A 22,984-nucleotide genomic window follows, 5' to 3' on the forward strand; every position below is an offset into this window, starting at 1 on the left:
AACCTACAGAATGAGCTGGGATGGAGACATAGACTGTCCATGGTACCAGCTTGGGGAAGTGTACAGGGGTGGGGTTGTCATCCTGTGTACATAGGGAGGGGTTGCAGAATGTACACGGGGGTCACACTGTGTACACAGGGGGAGGGATCACATTGTGTACACAGTGGAGTTTACACTGTATATACCGGGGGGTGGGGAGGGCCATTTTTCTGCGTCTCTCTCTGTCCCTCAGTGTTTTACTGGGAGTGGGTGGAGCTTGCTGCAGTGTGGTCCAGTACAGCCAAGATTCTGGAGTTGATCTTCACAGACACAGACCTCATCCTGCTCAGAGGATCAAACATCTGGGTTCCGTGGGACTGTGCAGGGATGGAGAGGTCACAATACAGAGTGCAGGGTCAGAGGTAGTGCATGGTTACTGGGTACATTTCCCAGATGTGTGCTTCATGTTTCTTGGATACAACACAGTTCCTAATACATTACAACCCCCTTGGCCCAAGTGAGGGATATTCAAGGAATACAGTTGGCAAAATAATTTCTGTGGATTACCTTCAGGTGATGTGATGGTGGAGGAGAGTGGTGTTCCAGTACACGAGGATTGGTCGACAGCTCCAGAGGACGATAGAGTCAGATTCTCACTCTCGGGTGTAACACCAGAACCCTGAGGAACAAGAAGGACATCAGTTATCCGAACACTACCACACACCGATCCCAATCCGACACTCAACCTTACACTCAACCCAAGACTCAATCCCAGACTCAATCCCAGACTCAATCCTAGACTCAATCCTAAACTCAATTCAAGACTCAATCCAAGACTCAATCCTAGACTCAATCCTAAACTCAATCCCAACGTCAATCCCAGACTCAATCCTAGACTCAATCCCAGACTCAATCCTAACGTCAATCCTAGACTCAATCCTAGACTCAATCCTAACGTCAATCCTAGACTCAATCCTAGACTCAATCCTAACGTCAATCCTAGACTCAATCCTAGCCTCAATCCTAGCCTCAATCCCAGACTCAATCCTAACGTCAATCCAAGACTCAATCCCAGACTCAATCCTAAACTCAATCCTAGACTCAATCCTAGACTCAATCCTAGACTCAATCCTAGACTCAATCCCAACGTCAATCCTAAACTCAATCCCAGACTCAATCCTAGACTCAATCCCAGACTCAATCCCAGACTCAATGCTAGACTCAATCCTAACGTCAATCCGAGACTCAATCCTAAACTCAATCCCAGACTCAATCCTAACGTCAATCCTAGACTCAATCCCAGACTCAATCCTAACGTCAATCCTAGCCTCAATCCCAGACTCAATCCTAACGTCAATCCAAGACTCAATCCCAGACTCAATCCTAGACTCAATCCTAAACTCAATCCTAGACTCAATCCTAGACTCAATCCCAACGTCAATCCTAAACTCAATCCCAGACTCAATCCTAGACTCAATCCCAGACTCAATCCTAGACTCAATCCTAACGTCAATCCGAGACTCAATCCTAAACTCAATCCCAGACTCAATCCTAACGTCAATCCTAGACTCAATCCTAGACTCAATCCTAACGTCAATCCGAGACTCAATCCTAAACTCAATCCCAGACTCAATCCTAACGTCAATCCTAGCCTCAATCCCAGACTCAATCCTAACGTCAATCCAAGACTCAATCCCAGACTCAATCCTAGACTCAATCCTAAACTCAATCCCAGGCTCAATCCTAGACTCAATCGTAGACTCTGACCTATACACGAATTAGCCTCATTTTCTTCTTGGGAATTTCAGGGGGTTGTATTTATCCTGGGGTTTAGAGAGCCTGTGTTAATCCAAGCGTCTAGAGGGTTCTGTGTTTATTCTAGGGTTTAGAGGAGCCTGTGTTTATCTGGAGATTGAGCGGGACCTCCATTTATCCTGGAGTTTAGACAGGCCTATGTTTATCCTGGAGTTCAGAGGGGCCTGCGTTTATGCTGGAGTTTAGAGGGGGCTGTGTTTATCCTGGAGTTCAGAGGGGCCTGCGTGTATCTTAGGGTTTATAGGGGTCTGCATTTAATCAGAGAATAGAATCATAGAAAGTTTAAGGCACAGAAAGAGGCCACTTGGCCCATCGTGTCTGTGCTGGCCGAAAAACGATCCACCTATTCTAATCCCACCTTCCAGTATTTGGTCCGTAGCCCTGCAGATTACAGCACTTGAGGTGCATATCCAGACTCCTTCTGAATGAGTTGAGGGTCTCTGCCTCAATTACCCTTTCAGGCAGTGAGTTCCAGACCCCCACCGCCCTCTGGGTGAAAAAGCTTTTCCTCATCTCCCCTCTAATCTTTCTACCAATCACTTTAAATCTATGCCCCCTCGTCACTGACCTCTCTGCTAAGGTGAATAGACCCTTCACCTCCACTCTATCCGGGCCCTTCAAAACATTGTACATTTCAATCAGATCTCCCCTCAGCCTTCTCTGTTCCAAGAAGAACAACCCCAGCCTATCCAATCTTTCCTCATAGCTGCATTTTTCCAGTTCTGGCAACATCCTTGGAAAGAGAGAATCTAACCATCTCCCCCTGACCTTCAGTGGCATTACCATCGCTGAATCCCCCACTATCAACATCCTAGGGGCTACCATTGACCAGAAACTGAACTGGAGTAGCCATATAAATATCGTGGCTACAAGAGCAGGTCAGAGGCTAGGAATCCTGCGGCGAGTAACTCACTTCCTGTCTCCCCAATATCTGTCCACCATCTACAAGGCACAAGTCAGGAGTGTGATGGAATACTCTCCACTTGCCTGGATGGGTGCAGCTCCAACAACACTCAAGAAGCTTGACACCATCGAGGTCAAAGCAGCCCGCTTGATTGGCACCCCATCCACAAACATTCACTCCCTCCACCACCGACGCACAGTGGCAGCAGTGTGTACCATCTACAAGATGCACTGCAGCAATGCACCAAGGCTCCTTAGACAGCACCTTCCAAACCCGCGACCTCTACCAACTAGAAGGACAAGGGCAGCAAATACATGGGAACAGCACCACCTACAAGTTCCCCTCCAAGTCACACACCATCCTGACTTGGAACTATATTGCCGTTCCTTCACTGTCGCTGGGTCAAAATCCTGGAACTCCCTTCCTAACAGCACTGTGGGTGTACCTACCCCACATGGACTGCAGCGGTTCAAGAAGGCAGCTCACCACCACCTTCTCAAGGGCAATTAGGGGTGGGCAATAAATGCTGGACTAGCCAGCGACACCCACATCCCATGAATGAATAAAAAAAAATCTCCTTTGTACCCTCTCTACTGCAATTACATCCTTTCTGTAATGAGACGACCAGAACAGCACACAGTACTCAAGTTGTGGCCTAACCAATAAGTTATACAGTTCCAACATACCCTCCCTGCTCTAATAAAGGAAAGGATTCTATATGCCTTCTTAACCACCTTATCGACCTGTCCTGCTACCTTTAGGGACCTGTGGACATTCACTCCAGGGTCCCTCACTTCCTCTACACTTCTCAGTATTTTCCCATTAATCGTGTATTCCTTTGCCTTGTTTGACCTCCCCAAATACATCACCTCACACTTCTCCAGGTTGAATTCCATTTGCCACTTTTCTGCCCACCTGACCAGACCATCAATATCTTCCTGCAGCCTACAGCTATCCTTTTCGCTACCTACCACACGGCCAATCTTTGTGTCGTCTACAAACTTCTTGATCATGTGCCCTACATTTACGTCCAAATCGTTAATATATACAACAAAAAGCAGGGGACCCAGTACTGAGCCCTGTGGAACGCCACTGGAAACAGCCCTCCAGTCGCTAAAACACACGTCAACAATTACTCTTTGTTTCCTGCCACTGATCCACTTTTGTATCTGCCTTGCTGCATTTCCCTGGATCCCATGGGATTTTATTTTTTTAACCAGTCTGCCATGTGGGACCTTGTCAAAAGCCTTGCTAAAATCCATGTAGACCACATCAACTGCACTACCCTCATCTATCTTCCTTGTTACTTCTTCAAAAAATTCAATCAAGTTGGTCAAACAAGATCTTCCCTTAACAAATCCATGCTGACTATCCTTGATTAACCTGTGCCTTTCTAAGTGACAGTTTATCCTGTCTCAGAATAGATTCCAATAATTTGCCCACTACTGAGGTTAGACTGACTGGTCTGTAATTATTCAGTCTATCCTTCGCTCCCTTTTTAAACAGAGGTACAAGGTTAGCAATTCTCCAATCCTCCAGCACCACACCTGTATCCAGTGAGGACTGGAAAATGATGGTCAGACCTTCTGCTATTTCCTCTCTTGCTTCTTTTAACAGCCTAGGGCATATTTCATCTGGCCCTGGTGATTTATCAACTTTCAAGGATGCTAATCCCATTAATACTTCCTCTCTCCCTATGTTTATCACATCCAATACTTCACACTCTTCCCCCTTAACTACAATATCTGAATCGTCCCCCTCTTTTGTGAAGACAAATGCAAATTATTCATTAAGAACAATATCAATATCTTCTGCTCCTACACATAGGTTACCTTTTTGGTCTTTTATGGGCCCTACTCTCTCCTTAGTTATCCTCTTACTCTTAATGTATTGATAAAACATTATTGATTCACCTTGATTTTGCTTGCCAATATTCTTTCATGCCCTCTCTTTGCTTTCCTAATTTCCATTTTGATTTCACCCCTCCACTTTCTATACTACTCTCGGCTTTCTGCAGTTTTGAGTTCTCAGTTTGGGCAGAAGCCTTTCTTTTCTGCCTTATTTTACCCTGTCGGCTCCTTGACATCCATGGGTGTTTAGGGGAACCTGTGTTTATCGGGAGTTTAGAGGAGCCTGTGTTTATCGGGTGTTTAGGGGAACCTGTGATATCGGGTGTTTAGAGGAGCCTGTGTTTATCGGGTGTTTAGAGGAGCCTGTGTTTATCGGGAGTTTAGAGGAGCCTGTGTTTATCGGGTGTTTAGGGGAGCCTGTGTTTATCGGGAGTTTAGAGGAGCCTGTGTTTATCGGGTGTTTAGAGGAGCCTGTGTTTATCGGGAGTTTAGAGGAGCCTGTGTTCATCGGGAGTTTAGAGGAGCCTGTGTTTATCGGGTGTTTAGAGGAGCCTGTGTTTATCGGGAGTTTAGAGGAGCCTGTGTTTATCGGGAGTTTAGAGGAGCCTGTGTTTATCGGGTGTTTAGAGGAGCCTGTGTTTATCGGGTGTTTAGGGGAGCCTGTGTTTATCGGGAGTTTAGGGGAGCCTGTGTTTATCGGGAGTTTAGAGGAGCCTGTGTTTATCGGGTGTTTAGGGGAGCCTGTGTTTATCGGGAGTTTAGAGGAGCCTGTGTTTATCGGGAGTTTAGGGGAGCCTGTGTTTATCGGGAGTTTAGAGGAGCCTGTGTTTATCGGGTGTTTAGGGGAGCCTGTGTTTATTGGGAGTTTAGAGGAGCCTGTGTTTATCGGGTGTTTAGGGGAGCCTGTGTTTATCGGGAGTTTAGAGGAGCCTGTGTTTATCGGGTGTTTAGAGGAGCCTGTGTTTATCGGGTGTTTAGGGGAGCCTGTGTTTATCGGGTGTTTAGAGGAGCCTGTGTTTATTGGGTGTTTAGGGGAGCCTGTGTTTATCGGGTGTTTAGGGGAGCCTGTGTTTATCGGGTGTTTAGGAGAGCCTGTGTTTATCGGGTGTTTAGGGGAGCCTGTGTTTATCGGGTGTTTCGGGGAGCCTGTGTTTATCGGGTGTTTCGGGGAGCCTGTGTTTATCGGGTGTTTAGGGGAGCCTGTGTTTATCAGGTGTTTAGAGGAGCCTGTGTTTATCTTACTGCAGGTAATCAACTAAAACTGACCCATGTTTTTAGGGACAATACCTCAACTTCCTGATTGGACGGTTTTCTGGGGGACACTACCTCCCCATCGCTGAAGGATTTCTCTTCATCTTCCTCGTGAAGAATGGAGGAGTTCTGTGAGAACGACCTTGAGAGAAAGAGTGAATCCTATCAGCAGAGAGAGAGAGAAAGAGAGACAGAAAGAGCCAGAGCCAGAGAGAGACAGAGAGAGAGTGAGGGAGAGTGTGAACTCTCCAACTCTTCTGTTGGTAATGAAGGTTTTACTTACTTTGAAGTGCTTTTTTTCAGCTGGAGGCCTTGGTTGGCACTGTCACATACCCTATCCAGCGGAGACAAGGCGTGCACAGGAAGAGTCCGTCCATCAAGCCCAAAGGAAGGCAGTGGACTGGGTGCATGGCCATCTCCAATCAGGTGAATGGGAGGGGCTGTTGGAGACAGAGCGAGGGGGCCATTCAAGGCTTCCAACAGCGAGACAGCCTCATAGCCCAAGGGAATGTGATCAGAGGACTAGGGGAAGGAAGAACAGATTTTACAATCCGTTACCAAACCCAACCCAACAAACCCAATCAAACACAACCCAACCCGATCCAACCCAACACAGCACAACCCACCACAGCACAACCCAACCCCAAACCAACCCAACCCAACACAACACAAACCCAATCCAACCCAACCAAACAAAACCAAGCTAGTTAACATGGTGCTTAAACAATTTTAACCCAAAAGGCCAAATTACATTGACCCACAGATTGTTGCTGGGCACACAGACTGGTTCTGGGGGTGAGGGCCCTGCTCTCTGTCAGATCAGCAAGACCCATTTCCCATGCTCCATACCCACCTGTACCTAGGCTTCAGCAGCTGCACTGTGATTGCTGGTCACTTGGATCATTTTCACAGTCACTTATCCCATTCCTCCTTTATTCTGCAATAATTTGGTTTTATTTCAAAGCCCCATAATGCTACACATCAGTCCATTCCCTGGAGGGGCAGGTTGGCTTGTGACCATCCCACCCCCCTACCCTCTGCCCCCTGCTGGACAGTATCGGGAGGATGGGTCTGTGCACCTGTCCTTTCTCTGCTGCTAATAACTGCCACTCACCGAATGATCATCAGACTCAGGAACCTGCGACGCGATGATCGGATTATAGCTACTCGGTGTCAGAGGGTCCAGTTTCTTTCTCATCGCTCTAATCTGCAGCAGAGCACGGAATGCTGAAAGAGAGAGAAGGGGGTCAGTGAACCGCACACCAGGACAGGTCTAGGAACCCAGGAGCTGGCTCAGGGCTCTCTCCGCTCCCCTTTGTCCCTTTACATCAACATCCACTGCCCCAGAGAACACAACCCCAGTGTGTTTCCTTCAAATGGAGGGAAGTGGGGAGGAACACACTGGCGACTGAGGGGAACACACTGGCGGCTGAGGGGAACACACTGGCGGCTGAGGGGAACACACTGGCGGCTGAGGGGAACACACTGGCGGCTGAGGGGAACACACTGGCGGCTGAGGGGAACACTCTGGCGGCTGAGGGGAACACTCTGGCGGCTGAGGGGAACACTCTGGCGGCTGAGGGGAACACTCTGGCGGCTGAGGGGAACACTCTGGCGGCTGAGGGGAACACTCTGGCGGCTGAGAAGAACACACTGGCGACTGAGGGGAACACACGGGCGACTGAGGGGAACACACTGGCGACTGAGGGGAACACACTGGCGACTGAGGGGAACACACGGGCGACTGAGGGGAACACACTGGCGACTGAGGGGAACACACTGGCGACTGAGGGGAACACACTGGCGACTGAGGGGAACACACTGGCTACTGAGGGGAACACACTGGTTACTGAGGGGAACACTCTGGCGACTGAGGCGGGGGGGAAACACTGGTTACTGACAGGGGAACACAATAGTTACTGAGGGGAACACACTGGTTACTGAGGGGGTCTCTGGATGATCTTACGTAGGCGGCAGATGGGACAGTTGTTGGCCTGGTATCGCAGGGTGTCTGCGCAGGCGTTGCAGAGACACAGGTGTCGACATGGGAGGATGAGCGTATCCCGAACATCAGACAGGCACACGACACACTCAGCGCTGTTATCACTTAACTCATCATCAGTCACCTGCACATGGACAGAAAAATAGTGAGAGAGTGGAGACTCGGACAGGGGGATGGCAGGGGAGTGGGGGAGGGGAGACTCGGATAGGGGGATGGCAGGGGAGTGGGGGAGGGGAGAGTGGGACTGTGGGAGGGCAGGAAGACTCGGACAGAGGAGGGAAGGGGTGGGGGGAGAGAGGGGAGACTGACTGGGAGAGGGGAAAGGAGGGGGAGAGAGGAGACGGATTAGGGGAGAGGAGGGGAGGGGGAAAGGGGAGACCTAGACTGGGGGGAGACTAGTGAAGGGGCTAGGAGGGGGGTGTAGTGTGAGGGGACAGGGAGAGTGGAGGGTGAGGGGACAGGGAGAGTGGAAGCGGACTGGAGTGGAAAGGTGGTAGGGGAAAGGGGAGGGGGAGAGAGGAGAAGGACTGGGGTAGGGGAGCGGAGGTGGGTGAGGGAATGGGTCAGGGGAGCAAGTGGAGACTCAGAGTGAGGTGAGGGATGGCGAGAGGGGAATAGGGGGGAAATACACGTTGCAAGGGGCTGTGTTGATGAACCAACCTCCTCAATCCTGTAGAATGCTTTTTATATCAAGTGTAAGTTTCCAATTCTATAATAGAAATATAGAAAATAGGAGCAGGAGTAGGCCATTCGGCCCTTCGAGCCTGCTCCGCTATTCATTGTGATCATGGCTGATCATCCAACTCAGTAACCTGTTCCTGCTTTCCCCCCATATCTTTTGATCCCTTTAGACCCAAGAGCTATATCTAACTCCTTCTTGAAAACGCACAATGTTTTGGCCTCAACTGCTTTCTGTGGTAGTGAATTCCACAGGTTCACCACTCTCTGGGTGAAGAAATTTCTCCTCATCTCAGTCCTGAAAGGTTTACCCCGTATCCTTAGACTATGATCCCTGGTTCTGGACTCCCCCACCATCGGGAACATCCTTCCTGCATCTACCCTGTCTCTATGAGATCCCCCCTCATTCTTCTGAACTCCAGCGAATATAATCCTAACCGACTCAATCTCTCCTCATACGTCAGCCCCACCATCCCAGGAATCAGTCTGGTAAACCTTCACTACACTCCCTCTATAGCAAGAACATCCTTCCTCAGATAAGGAAACCAAAACTGCACACAATACTCCAGATGTGGCCTCACCAAGGCCCTGTATAATTGCAGCAAGACATCCCTGCTCCTGTACTCGAATCCTCTCGCTATGAAGGCCAACATACCATTTGCCTTTTTTACCGCCTGTTGCACCTGCATGCTTACCTTCAGCGACTGGTGTACGAGAACACCCAGGTCTCGCTGCATATTCCCCTCTCAGTTTATAGCCATTCAGATAATAATCTGCCTTCCTATTTTTCTACCAAAGTGGATAACCTCACATTTATCCACATTATACTACATCTGCCATGCATTAGCCCACTCACTCAACTTGTCCAAATCACCCTGAAGCCTCTCTGCATCCTCCTCACAACTCACCCTCCCACCCAGTTTTGTGTCATCTGCAAATTTGGAGATATTACATTTAGTTCCCTCATCTAAATCATTAATATATATTGTGAATAGCTGGGGTCCTAGCACTGATCCCTGCAGTACCCCACTAGTCACTGCCTGCCATTCGGAAAAAGACCCATTTATCCCTATTCTTTGTTTCCTGTCCACCAACCAATTTTCCATCCATCGCAATACACTACCCCCAATCCCATGTGCTTTAATTTTACATGCTAACCTCTTATGTGGGACTGTGTCGAAAGCCTTCTGAAAGTCCAAATAAACCACATCCACTGGCTTCCCCTCATCAACTCTACTAGTTACATCCTCGAAGAATTCTAGTAGATTTGTCAAGCATGATTTTCCTTTTGTAAATCCATGTTGACTCTGTCCGATTCTACCACTTTTCTCTAAGTGCTCTGCTATAAAATCTTTGATAATGGACTCTAGAATTTTCCTCACTACCAATATCAGGCTGACTGGTCTATAATTCCCTGCTTTCTCTCTACCTCCCTTTTTAAATAGTGGGGTTACATTAGCTACCCTCCAATCTGTAGGAACTGTTCCAGAGTCTATAAAATCTTGGAAGATGACCACCAATACATCCACTATTTCTAGGGCCACTTCCTTAAGTACTCTGGGATACATACCATCAGGCCCTGGGGATTTATCCGCCTTCAATCCCATCAATTTCCCCAACACCATTTCTCTACTAATACTGATTTCTTTCAGTTCCTCCCTCTTTCTAAACCCTGTGTTCCCCAACATTTCTGGTATGATATTTGCATCCTCCTTTGTGAGTATGCATTTAGTTGGTCAGCTATTTCTTTATTCCCCATAATAAATTCCCTTGTTCCTGTAAGGGACCTACATTTGTCTCCTACATAATCTCCTACCTTAGATTGCTGGGAGTTATACTTATTCTCAATTCCATAAATTTCCTGCAGCAGGTAACAGACACCATCGACCTGGGGGAAAGAGAGAGAGAGAGAGTGAGAGAGAGATAGAGAGAGAGGGAGAGAGAGAGAGAGCCAGAGAGAGAGAATGTGAGAGAGAGAAGCAGAGAGAGTGAGGGAGAGAGTGAGAGAGAGAGTGAGAGAGAGAGAGAGACAGACAGACAGACAGAGAGATGGAGAGAGAGTGAGAAAGATAGAGAGAGAAGCAGAGAGAGAGTAACAAATATTATAATGAATAAAAACAGAATCTGAAAGGTGAGGGTCTGTCCTGAGTGGAGGGAGAGGTGGGAGGTGAGAGGTGAAGGGTTACTTACCACCTGCTTCTGTTTGAGAGGTTTCACCGAGCAGTTGCCCTCCGCATTCTGTAAGCGAAAAAGGAACAAAGCCATCTCTGACATAACTCAGCAACAAAACTCACCGATTATCGATATAACTCACTGACATAACCCACCAATCACCGACATAACTCACTGATCATCGATATAACTCACGACATAACTCACCGATCAACGACATAATTCACCGATCAACGACATAACTCATCAATATAATTCACTGATCACTGACATAACTCATCAATAGTTCACCGATCACCAACATAACTCATCGATATAACTCAGCGATCACCGACATAGCTCACCGATCACTGACATAACTCATCGATCACCGATATAACTCACTGATCACCGATCACCAACACAGCTCACCGATATAACTCATCGATCACCGACATAGCTCACTGATCAGACATAACTCACCGACATATCTTACCAATATAACTCACTGATCACCGACATAACTCACCGAACTCCGATATAACTCACTGACATATCTCCCCGATATAATTCACCGAATTCCGATATAACTCACCGATCACCGATATAACTCACTGATCACCGACATAACTCACTGACATAACCCACCAATCACCGACATAACTCACCGATCATTGATCTAACTCACCGATCACTGAAATAATTCACCAATCACCGACATAACTCACCGATCATCAATATAACTCAGCAACATAACTCACCGATCACTGACATAACTCACTGACAAAACCCACCAATCACCGACATAACTCACCGATCATTGATATAACTCAGTGACATAACTCACCAATCATCGACCTAACTCACCAATATAACTCACTGATCACCGACATAACTCACCGATCACCGACATAACTCACCGACATATCTCACCAATATAACTCACCGATCATCGACATAACTCACCGATCATCAATATAACCCAGCGACATAACACACCAATCACTGACATAACTCACCAATCATCGATATAACTCACTGACATTACTCACCGATCACCAACATAACTCACCGATCACTGACATAACTCACCGATCAACGATATAACTCATCAATATAATTCACCGATCACTGACATAACTCACCAATCACTGACATTACTCATCGATCACCGATTTAACTCACTGATCACCGATCACCAACATAGCTCACCGATATAATTCACCGAATTCCGATATAACTCACCGATTACCGAAATAACTCACTGATCACCGACATAACTCACTGACATATCTCACCAATATAATTCACCAAATTCCGATATAACTCACCGATCACCAATATAACTGCCCGACATACCTCACCAATATAACTCACCGATCACCAATATAACTCACCGATCACCGATATAACTCCGTCATCGACAAACTCACCGATTACTGACATAACTCACCGATCATCATCAAACTCACCGTCACCACTCAGTGATCACCGACAACAACAACTTATATTTATAGACAGCCTTCAAAGTAATAAAAGAGGAGCAGTACAAAGCAACATATGGCAGTGAGCCACAATAGGAGATATTAGATCAGATGACCAAAAGCTTGGTCAAAGGGGTAGGTTTTAAGATGTGTCTTAAATGAGCAAAATGAGGTGGAGAGGCAGAAAGGTGAAGGGAGGAAATTCCAGAGCTTGGGGCTCATACAGTTGAAGGTGTGGCCACCAATGATGGAGTGATTAAAATCAGGGAGGAAATGGAGGTCAAAATTAGAGGAGTGCGGAGATCTCAGAGGGTTGCAGGGCTGGAGGAGGTTCCAGAGATAGGGGGGGGGTGAGGCCATAAAAGGATTGAAAACAAGGATGAGAATTTTAAAATCGAAGTGTTGCTTGATTGGGAGACAATGTTAGTCAGTGAGTACAGGGGTGATAGGGGAACGGGACTCAGTGTGTGTTAATGTAGGTCAGTGAGTACAGGGGGTGATAGGGGAACGGGACCTGGTGTGTGTTAATGTAGATCAGTGAGTACAGGGGGTGATAGGGGAACGGGACCTGGTGTGTGTTAATGTAGATCAGTGAGTACAGGGATGATAGGGGAACGGGACTCGGTGTGTGTTTATGCAGGTCAGTGAGTACAGGGGTGATAGGGGAACGGGACTTGGTGTGTGTTAATGTAGGTCAGTGAGTACAGGGGTGATCAGGGAATGGGACCTGGTGTGTGTTAATGTAGGTCAGTGAGTACAGGGGTGATAGGGGAACGGGACTTGGTGTGTGTTAATGTAGGTCAGTGAGTACAGGGGTGAAAGGGGAATGGGACTTTGTGTGTGTTAATGTAGGTCAGTGAGTACAGGGGTGATCAGGGAATGGGACCTGGTGTGTGTTAATGTAGGTCAGTGAGTACAGGGGTGATAGGGGAACGGGACTCGGTGTGTGTTAATGTAGGTCAGTGAGTACAGGGGTGATCAGGGAATGGGACCTGGTGTGTGTTAATGTAGGTCAGTGAGTACAGGGGTGATAGGGGAATGGGACTTGGTGTGTGTTAATGTAGATCAGTGAGTACAGGGGTGATAGGGGAAAGGGACTCGGTGTGTGTTAATGTAGGTCAGTGAGTATAGGGGTGATAGGGGAACGGGACTTGGTGTGTGTTAATGTAGGTCAGTGAGTACAGGGGTGATCAGGGAATGGGATCTGGTGTGTGTTAATGTAGGTCAGTGAGTACAGGGGTGATAGGGGAACGGGACTTGGTGTGTGTTAATGTAGGTCAGTGAGCACAGGGGTGATAGGGGAACGGGACTCGGTGTGTGTTAATGTAGGTCAGTGAGTACAGGGGTGATAGGGGAATGGGACTTGGTGTGTGTTAATGTAGGTCAGTGAGCACAGGGGTGATAGGGGAACGGGACTTGGTGTGTGTTAATGTTGGTCAGTGAGTACAGGGGTGATAGGGGAAAGGGACTCGGTGTGTGTTAATGTAGGTCAGTGAGTATAGGGGTGATAGGGGAACGGGACTTGGTGTGTGTTAATGTAGGTCAGTGAGTACAGGGGTGATAGGGGAACGGGACTTGGTGTGTGTTAATGTAGGTCAGTGAGTACAGGGGTGATAGGGGAAAGGGACTCGGTGTCTGTTAATGTAGGTCAGTGAGTACAGGGGTGATAGGAGAACGGGACTGGGTGTGTGTTAATGTAGGTCAGTGAGTACAGGGGTGATAGGGGAAAGGGACTCGGTGTGTGTTAATGTAGGTCAGTGAGTACAGGGGTGATAGGGGAATGGGACTTGGTGTGTGTTAATGTAGGTCAGTGAGTACAGGGGTGATAGGGGAACGGGACTCGGTGTCTGTTAATGTAGGTCAGTGAGTACAGGGGTGATAGGAGAACGGGACTGGGTGTGTGTTAATGTAGGTCAGTGAGTACAGGGGTGATGGGGGAATGGGACTTGGTGTGTGTTAATGTAGGTCAGTGAGTACAGAGGTGATAGGGGAACGGGACTCGGTGTCTGTTAATGTAGGTCAGTGAGTACAGGGGTGATAGGAGAACGGGACTGGGTGTGTGTTAATGTAGGTCAGTGAGTACAGGGGTGATAGGAGAACGGGACTGGGTGTGTGTTAATGTAGGTCAGTGAGTACAGGGGTGATAGGAGAACGAGAATCGGTGTCTGTTAATGTAGGTCAGTGAGTACAGGGATGATAGAGGAACGGGACTTGGTGTGTGTTAATGTAGGTCAGTGAGTACAGGGGTGGTAGGGGAATGGGACTTGGTGTGTGTTAATGTAGGTCAGTGAGTACAGGGGTGATAGGGGAACGGGACTTGGTGTCTGTTAATGTAGGTCAGTGAGTACAGGGGTGATAGGGGAACGGGACTCGGTGTGTGTTTATGTAGGTCAGTGAGTACAGGGGTGATAGGGGAATGGGACTTGGTGTGTGTTAATGTAGGTCAGTGAGTACAGGGGTGATAGGGGAACGGGACTCGGTGTCTGTTAATGTAGGTCAGTGAGTACAGGTGTGGTAGGGGAACGGGACACGGTGTGTGTTAATGTAGGTCAGTGAGTACAGGGGTGATAGGGGAACGGGACTTGGTGTGTGTTTATGTAGGTCAGTGAGTACAGGGGTGATAGGGGAATGGGACTTGGTGTGTGTTAATGTAGGTCAGTGAGTACAGGGGTGATACGGGAATGGGACTTGGTGTGTGTTAATGTAGGTCAGTGAGTACAGGGGTGATAGGGGAACGGGACTTGTGTGTGTTAATGTAGGTCAGTGAGTACAGGGGTGATCAGGGAATGGGACCTGGTGTGTGTTAATGTAGGTCAGTGAGTAGAGGGGTGAAAGGGGAACGGGACTTTGTGTGTGTTAATGTAGGTCAGTGAGTACAGGGGTGATCAGGGAATGGGACCTGGTGTGTGTTAATGTAGGTCAGTGAGTACAGGGGTGATCAGGGAATGGGACCTGGTGTGTGTTAATGTAGGTCAGTGAGTACAGGGGTGATCAGGGAATGGGACCTGGTGTGTGTTTATGTAGGTCAGTGAGTACAGGGGTGATAGGGGAACGGGACTTGGTGTGTGTTAATGTAGGTCAGTGAGTACAGGGGTGATCAGGGAATGGGACTTGGTGTGTGTTAATGTAGGTCAGTGAGTACAGGGGTGATCAGGGAATGGGACTTGGTGTGTGTTAATGTAGGTCAGTGAGTACAGGGGTGATAGGTGAACGGGACTTTGTGTGTGTTAATGTAGGTCAGTGAGTACAGGGGGTGATAGGGGAACGGGACTTTGTGTGTGTTAATGTAGGTCAGTGAGTACAGGGGGTGATAGGGGAAGGGAATTGGTGTGTGTTAATGTAGGTCAGTGAGTACAGGGGTGATAGGGGAACGGGACTCGGTGTGTGTTAATGTAGGTCAGTGAGTACAGGGGTGATAGGGGAACGGGACTCAGTGTGTGTTAATGTAGGTCAGTGAGTACAGGGGTGAAAGGGGAACGGGACTTTGTGTGTGTTAATGTAGGTCAGTGAGTACAGGGGTGATCAGGGAATGGGACCTGGTGTGTGTTAATGTAGGTCAGTGAGTACAGGGGGTGATAGGGGAACGGGACTTGGTGTGTGTTAATGTAGGTCAGTGAGTACAGGGGTGATCAGGGAATGGGACCTGATGTGTGTTAATGTAGGTCAGTGAGTACAGGGGTGATAGGGGAATGGGACTTGGTGTGTGTTAATGTAGGTCAGTGAGTACAGGGGTGATAGGGGAACGGGACTTGGTGTGTGTTAATGTTGGTCAGTGAGTACAGGGGTGATAGGGGAACGGGACTCAGTGTGTGTTAATGTAGGTCAGTGAGTACAGGGGTGAAAGGGGAACGGGACTTTGTGTGTGTTAATGTAGGTCAGTGAGTACAGGGGTGATCAGGGAATGGGACCTGGTGTGTGTTAATGTAGGTCAGTGAGTACAGGGGTGATAGGGGAATGGGACTCGGTGTGTGTTTATGTAGGTCAGTGAGTACAGGGGTGATCAGGGAATGGGACCTGGTGTGTGTTAATGTAGGTCAGTGAGTACAGGGGTGATAGGGGAATGGGACTCGGTGTGTGTTTATGTAGGTCAGTGAGTACAGGGGTGATAGGGGAATGGGACTCGGTGTGTGTTAATGTAGGTCAGTGAGTACAGGGGTGATAGGGGAACGGGACTTGGTGTCTGTTAATGTAGGTCAGTGAGTACAGGGGTGATAGGGCAACGGGACTCGGTGTGTGTTTATGTAGGTCAGTGAGTACAGGGGTGATAGGGGAACGGGACTCGGTGTCTGTTAATGTAGGTCAGTGAGTACAGGTGTGGTAGGGGAACGGGACTCGGTGTGTGTTTATGTAGGTCAGTGAGTACAGGGGTGATAGGGGAATGGGACTTGGTGTGTGTTAATGTAGGTCAGTGAGTACAGGGGTGATAGGGGAATGGGACTTGGTGTGTGTTAATGTAGGTCAGTGAGTACAGGGGTGATAGGGGAACGGGACTTGTGTGTGTTAATGTAGGTCAGTGAGTACAGGGGTGAAAGGGGAACGGGACTTTGTGTGTGTTAATGTAGGTCAGTGAGTACAGGGGTGATCAGGGAATGGGACCTGGTGTGTGTTAATGTAGGTCAGTGAGTACAGGGGTGATCAGGGAATGGGACCTGGTGTGTGTTTATGTAGGTCAGTGAGTACAGGGGTGATAGGTGAACGGGACTTTGTGTGTGTTAATGTAGGTCAGTGAGTACAGGGGGTGATAGGGGAAGGGAATTGGTGTGTGTTAATGTAGGTCAGTGAGTACAGGGGTGATAGGGGAACGGGACTCGGTGTGTGTTAATGTAGGTCAGTGAGTACAGGGGTGATAGGGGAACGGGACTCAGTGTGTGTTAATGTAGGTCAGTGAGTACAGGGGTGAAAGGGGAACGGGACTTTGTGTGTGTTAATGTAGGTCAGTGAGTACAGGGGTGATCAGGGAATGGGACCTGGTGTGTGTTAATGTAGGTCAGTGAGTACAGGGGGTGATAGGGGAACGGGACTTGGTGTGTGTTAATGTAGGTCAGTGAGTACAGGGGTGATCAGGGAATGGGACCTGATGTGTGTTAATGTAGGTCAGTGAGTACAGGGGTGATAGGGGAATGGGACTTGGTGTGTGTTAATGTAGGTCAGTGAGTACAGGGGTGATAGGGGAACGGGACTTGGTGTGTGTTAATGTTGGTCAGTGAGTACAGGGGTGATAGGGGAACGGGACTCAGTGTGTGTTAATGTAGGTCAGTGAGTACAGGGGTGAAAGGGGAACGGGACTTTGTGTGTGTTAATGTAGGTCAGTGAGTACAGGGGTGATCAGGGAATGGGACCTGGTGTGTGTTAATGTAGGTCAGTGAGTACAGGGGTGATAGGGGAATGGGACTCGGTGTGTGTTTATGTAGGTCAGTGAGTACAGGGGTGATCAGGGAATGGGACCTGGTGTGTGTTAATGTAGGTCAGTGAGTACAGGGGTGATAGGGGAATGGGACTCGGTGTGTGTTTATGTAGGTCAGTGAGTACAGGGGTGATAGGGGAATGGGACTCGGTGTGTGTTAATGTAGGTCAGTGAGTACAGGGGTGATAGGGGAACGGGACTTGGTGTCTGTTAATGTAGGTCAGTGAGTACAGGGGTGATAGGGCAACGGGACTCGGTGTGTGTTTATGTAGGTCAGTGAGTACAGGGGTGATAGGGGAACGGGACTCGGTGTCTGTTAATGTAGGTCAGTGAGTACAGGTGTGGTAGGGGAACGGGACTCGGTGTGTGTTTATGTAGGTCAGTGAGTACAGGGGTGATAGGGGAATGGGACTTGGTGTGTGTTAATGTAGGTCAGTGAGTACAGGGGTGATAGGGGAATGGGACTTGGTGTGTGTTAATGTAGGTCAGTGAGTACAGGGGTGATAGGGGAACGGGACTTGTGTGTGTTAATGTAGGTCAGTGAGTACAGGGGTGAAAGGGGAACGGGACTTTGTGTGTGTTAATGTAGGTCAGTGAGTACAGGGGTGATCAGGGAATGGGACCTGGTGTGTGTTAATGTAGGTCAGTGAGTACAGGGGTGATCAGGGAATGGGACCTGGTGTGTGTTTATGTAGGTCAGTGAGTACAGGGGTGATAGGTGAACGGGACTTTGTGTGTGTTAATGTAGGTCAGTGAGTACAGGGGTGATAGGGGAATGGGACTCGGTGTGTGTTTATGTAGGTCAGTGAGTACAGGGGTGATAGGGGAATGGGACTCGGTGTGTGTTAATGTAGGTCAGTGAGTACAGGGGTGATAGGGGAACGGGACTTGGTGTGTGTTAATGTAGGTCAGTGAGTACAGGGGTGATAGGGGAATGGGACTCGGTGTGTGTTAATGTAGGTCAGTGAGTACAGGGGTGATAGGGGAACGGGACTTGGTGTGTGTTAATGTAGGTCAGTGAGTACAGGGGTGATAGCGGAACGGGACTTGGTGTGTGTTAATGTAGGTCAGTGAGTACAGGGGTGATAGCGGAACGGGACTTGGTGTGTGTTAATGTAGGTCAGTGAGTACAGGGGTGAAAGGGGAATGGGACTTGGTGTGTGTTAATGTAGGTCAGTGAGTACAGGGGTGATAGCGGAACGGGACTTGGTGTGTGTTAATGTAGGTCAGTGAGTACAGGGGTGATAGCGGAACGGGACTTGGTGTGTGTTAATGTAGGTCAGTGAGTACAGGGGTGAAAGGGGAATGGGACTTGGTGTGTGTTAATGTAGGTCAGTGAGTACAGGGGTGATAGCGGAACGGGACTTGGTGTGTGTTAATGTAGGTCAGTGAGTACAGGGGTGATAGCGGAACGGGACTTGGTGTGTGTTAATGTAGGTCAGTGAGTACAGGGGTGATAGGGGAACGGGACTTTGTGTGTGTTAATGTAGGTCAGTGAGTTCAGGGGTGATCAGGGAATGGGACCTGGTGTGTGTTAATGTAGGTCAGTGAGTACAGGGGGTGATAGGGGAACGGGACTTTGTGTGTGTTAATGTAGGTCAGTGAGTACAGGGGTGATAGGGGAATGGGAATTTGTGTGTGTTAATGTAGGTCAGTGAGTACAAGGGGTGATAGGGGAACGGGACTTGGTGTGTGTTAATGTAGGTCAGTGAGTACAGGGGGTGATAGGGGAACGGGACTTGGTGTGTGTTAATGTAGGTCAGTGAGTACAGGGGGTGATAGGGGAACGGGAATTTGTGTGTGTTAATGTAGGTCAGTGAGTACAGGGGTGATAGGGGAATGGGACTTGGTGTGTGTTAATGTAGGTCAGTGAGTACAGGGGTGATAGGGGAATGGGACTTGGTGTGTGTTAATGTAGGTCAGTGAGTACAGGGGTGATGGGGGAATGGGACTTGGTGTATGTTAATGTAGGTCAGTGAGTACAGGGGTGATAGGGGAACGGGACTCGGTGTGTGTTAATGTAGGTCAGTGAGTACAGGGGTGATAGGGGAAAGGGACTCGGTGTGTGTTAATGTAGGTCAGTGAGTACAGGGGTGATAGAGGAACGGGACTCGGTGTGTGTTAATGTAGGTCAGTGAGTACAGGGGTGATAGGGGAACGGGACTCGGTGTGTGTTAATGTAGGTCAGTGAGTACAGGGGTGATAGGGGAAAGGGACTCGGTGTGTGTTAATGTAGGTCAGTGAGTACAGGGGTGATAGGGGAACGGGACTTGGTGTGTGTTAATGTAGGTCAGTGAGTACAGGGGTCATAGGGTGAAAGGGACTCGGTGTGTGTTAATGTAGGTCAGTGAGTACAGGGGTGATAGGGGAATGGGACTTGGTGTATGTTAATGTAGGTCAGTGAGTGCAGGGGTGATAGAGGAACGGGACTCGGTGTGTGTTAATGTAGGTCAGTGAGTACAGGGGTGATGGGGAACGGGACTCGGTGTGTGTTAATGTAGGTCAGTGAGTACAGGGGTCATAGGGTGAAAGGGACTCGGTGTGTGTTAATGTAGGTCAGTGAGTACAGGGGTGATGGGGAACGGGACTTGGTGAGTGTTAATGTAGGTCAGTGAGTACAGGGGTGATAGGGGAACGGGACTTGGTGTATGTTAATGTAGGTCAGTGAGTACAGGGGTGATAGAGGAACGGGACTCGGTGTGTGTTAATGTAGGTCAGTGAGTACAGGGGTGATAGGGGAATGGGACTTGGTGAGTGTTAATGTAGGTCAGTGAGTACAGGGGTGATAGGGGAATGGGACTTGGTGTATGTTAATGTAGGTCAGTGAGTACAGGGGTGATAGGGGAACGGGACTTGGTGTGTGTTAATGTAGGTCAGTGAGTACAGGGGTGATAGAGGAACGGGACTCGGTGTGTGTTTATGTAGGTCAGTGAGTACAGGGGTGATAGAGGAACGGGACTCGGTGTGTGTTTATGTAGGTCAGTGAGTACAGGGGTGATAGAGGAACGGGACTCGGTGTGTGTTAATGTAGGTCAGTGAGTACAGGGGTGATGGGGAATGGGACTTGGTGTGTGTTAATGTAGGTCAGTGAGTACAGGGGTGATGGGGAACGGGACTTGGTGAGTGTTAATGTAGGTCAGTGAGTACAGGGGTGATGGGGAACGGGACTTGGTGAGTGTTAATGTAGGTCAGTGAGTACAGGGGTGATAGGGGAACGGGACTCGGTGTGTGTTAATGTAGGTCAGTGAGTACAGGGGTGATAGGGGAATGGGACTTGGTGTATGTTAATGTAGGTCAGTGAGTACAGGGGTGATAGGGGAACGGGACTTGGTGTGTGTTAATGTAGGTCAGTGAGTACAGGGGTGATAGAGGAAAGGGACTTGGTGTGTGTTAATGTAGGTCAGTGAGTACAGGGGTGATAGAGGAAAGGGACTCGGTGTGTGTTAATGTAGGTCAGTGAGTACAGGGGTGATAGGGGAACGGGACTTGGTGTTAGGACACTGGCAGTAGTTTTGGATGACCTCAAGTTTACTGAGAGTAGAATGTGGGCAACCAGCCAGGAATGCCTTGGAATAGTCTCATCTGGAGGTAATGAAGGCATGAATGAGGGTTTCAGCAGCAGATGAGCTGAGACAGGGCAGAGTCGGGTACAACTTATTGATTGAAATATTTAAGATTCTGAGGGGTCTTGACAGGGTGGATGTGGAAAGGATGTTTCCCCTTGTGGCAGAATCTAGAACTAGGGGTCACTGTTTAAAAATAAGGGGTCGCCCATTTAAGACAGAGATGAGGAGAAATGTTTTCTGTCAGAGGGTTGAGAGACTTTGGAATTCTGTTCCTCAAAAGGTGGTGGAAGCAGAGTCTTCGAATATTTTTAAGGCAGAGGTAGATAGATTTTTGATAAGCAAGGGGGTGAAAGGTTATTTGGGGTTGGTGGGAATGTGGAGTTGAGGTTACAATCAGATCAGCCATGATCTTATTGAATGGCGGAGCAGGCTCGAGGGGTGGAGTGGCCTCTTCCTGCTCCTAATTCACTTGTTTGTATGAAATAGACGGTCTTAGTGATGGCATGCAACTGAGGTCGGAAGCTCACCTTGGGGTCACACCAAGGTTGTAAACAGTCTGATTCAGCCTTAGGTAGTTGCCAGGAAGAAGGATGGAGGTGGTGGCTAGGGAACAGAGTTTGTGTTTGGGAGCAAAGACAATGGCTTCCGTCTTCCTGATATTTAGTTGGAGGAAATGTCTGCCCATCCAGTACTGGATGTCGGATAAGCAGTTTGATAATTCAGAGACAGTGGAGGAGTGGAGAGAGGTGGTGGTGAGGTCGAGCTGGGTGTCATCAACGTACGTATGAAAACTAACGCAGTGCCTTGTGATGATGTCACCGAGGGGCAGCATGTAGATGAGAAATAGGAGGGGGCCAAGGATTGATCCCTGGGGAACACCAGAGGTAACGGTGCAGGAACGGGAAGAGAAACCATTGCAGGTGATTCTCTGGCTATAATTAGATTGATAAGAATGGAAGCAGGTGAGAGACAGCTGGACAACATTGGAGAGGCTTTGGAGGAGGATGGGGTGGTCAAACTGCAGGCAGGTCAAGAAGGACGAGGTGGGAAAGTTTACCTTTCTCAGTCACGTTGGATGTTATTTGTGACTTTGATAAGAGCTGTTTCGGTTCTGCGGCAAGGCGGAAACCTGATTAGATGGAATCAAACATGGAGTTCCGAGAAAGATGGGAATGGATTTGGGAGGCGACATATTCAAGGACTTTGGAGAGGAGAAGGAGGTTGGAGATAGGACAGTAGTTTACAAGGTACAAGTGGAGTCAAGGGTTTTTTATTTGAGGAGGTGTGATGGTGGTAGTTTTAAAGGAGGGAGGGACAGCACTTGAAGAGAGAGAACCATTAACATACCAGCTATCCGAGGGACCATGGATGATCAGCAGTTTAATGGGAATAGGGTCAAGGGAACAGGAGGTGGGTCTCATGGACAAGATGAGTTCTGAGGGGGAATGAGGGGAGAAAGGAGAGAAATTAGAGAAAGATGCGAGTTCAGGGCTAGGGCAGGGGAACATTAGAGGAAATCTGGCCCAACGGGTTAGTGGAAAGGAGGGAAGCAACAGAGGCAGCTGATTGGATGGTCTCGATCTTAGTGACAAAACGGTCCATGAGGTCTTCGCACCTATTGTTGGAAGTGAGGTAGAGGGGACAGGGGTTTAAGATAATGGTTTGTAGTAGAGAACAGAATCAGGGGGGGTTAGCTTTACATTTCAGGATCATCCTTACACCCAAAAAGAGTGTGAACTGATCAATAATCAGGTTGAGTGGAATATTAAAGGGTGTGGGGAGTGAGGGCAAGACTGGATAAGACTGGGTGATGGGGAGAAGTGTGCGCTAAGCCTATGAGGCTGGCAGAGGCTGAGGCAGAATTTGGGGGGCTTCCAATGATGGTGGAGGGAACAGTCTG

General features: G+C 48.5%; 1 protein-coding gene across 1 annotated transcript in view; it reads right to left on the reverse strand.

Moving 5' to 3' along the window:
- The window catches only part of LOC137365572 (E3 ubiquitin ligase RNF157-like), a 455,910-nt gene that overhangs the window by 227,917 nt on the left and 205,009 nt on the right, over positions 1 to 22,984 (reverse strand). Inside the window, exons 8-14 of the mRNA XM_068027950.1 lie at positions 10,670 to 10,717; positions 10,296 to 10,367; positions 7,766 to 7,925; positions 6,914 to 7,026; positions 6,083 to 6,321; positions 5,836 to 5,941; positions 547 to 658 (exon numbers count right to left, since the gene is read on the reverse strand). Of these exons, the coding sequence (XP_067884051.1) occupies positions 547 to 658; positions 5,836 to 5,941; positions 6,083 to 6,321; positions 6,914 to 7,026; positions 7,766 to 7,925; positions 10,296 to 10,367; positions 10,670 to 10,717 (850 nt within the window). The remainder of the gene's footprint in view (positions 1 to 546; positions 659 to 5,835; positions 5,942 to 6,082; positions 6,322 to 6,913; positions 7,027 to 7,765; positions 7,926 to 10,295; positions 10,368 to 10,669; positions 10,718 to 22,984) is intronic.

The sequence above is a fragment of the Heterodontus francisci genome, unplaced genomic scaffold (assembly GCF_036365525.1).
Source record: "Heterodontus francisci isolate sHetFra1 unplaced genomic scaffold, sHetFra1.hap1 HAP1_SCAFFOLD_405, whole genome shotgun sequence".
Lineage (NCBI taxonomy): Eukaryota > Metazoa > Chordata > Chondrichthyes > Heterodontiformes > Heterodontidae > Heterodontus > Heterodontus francisci.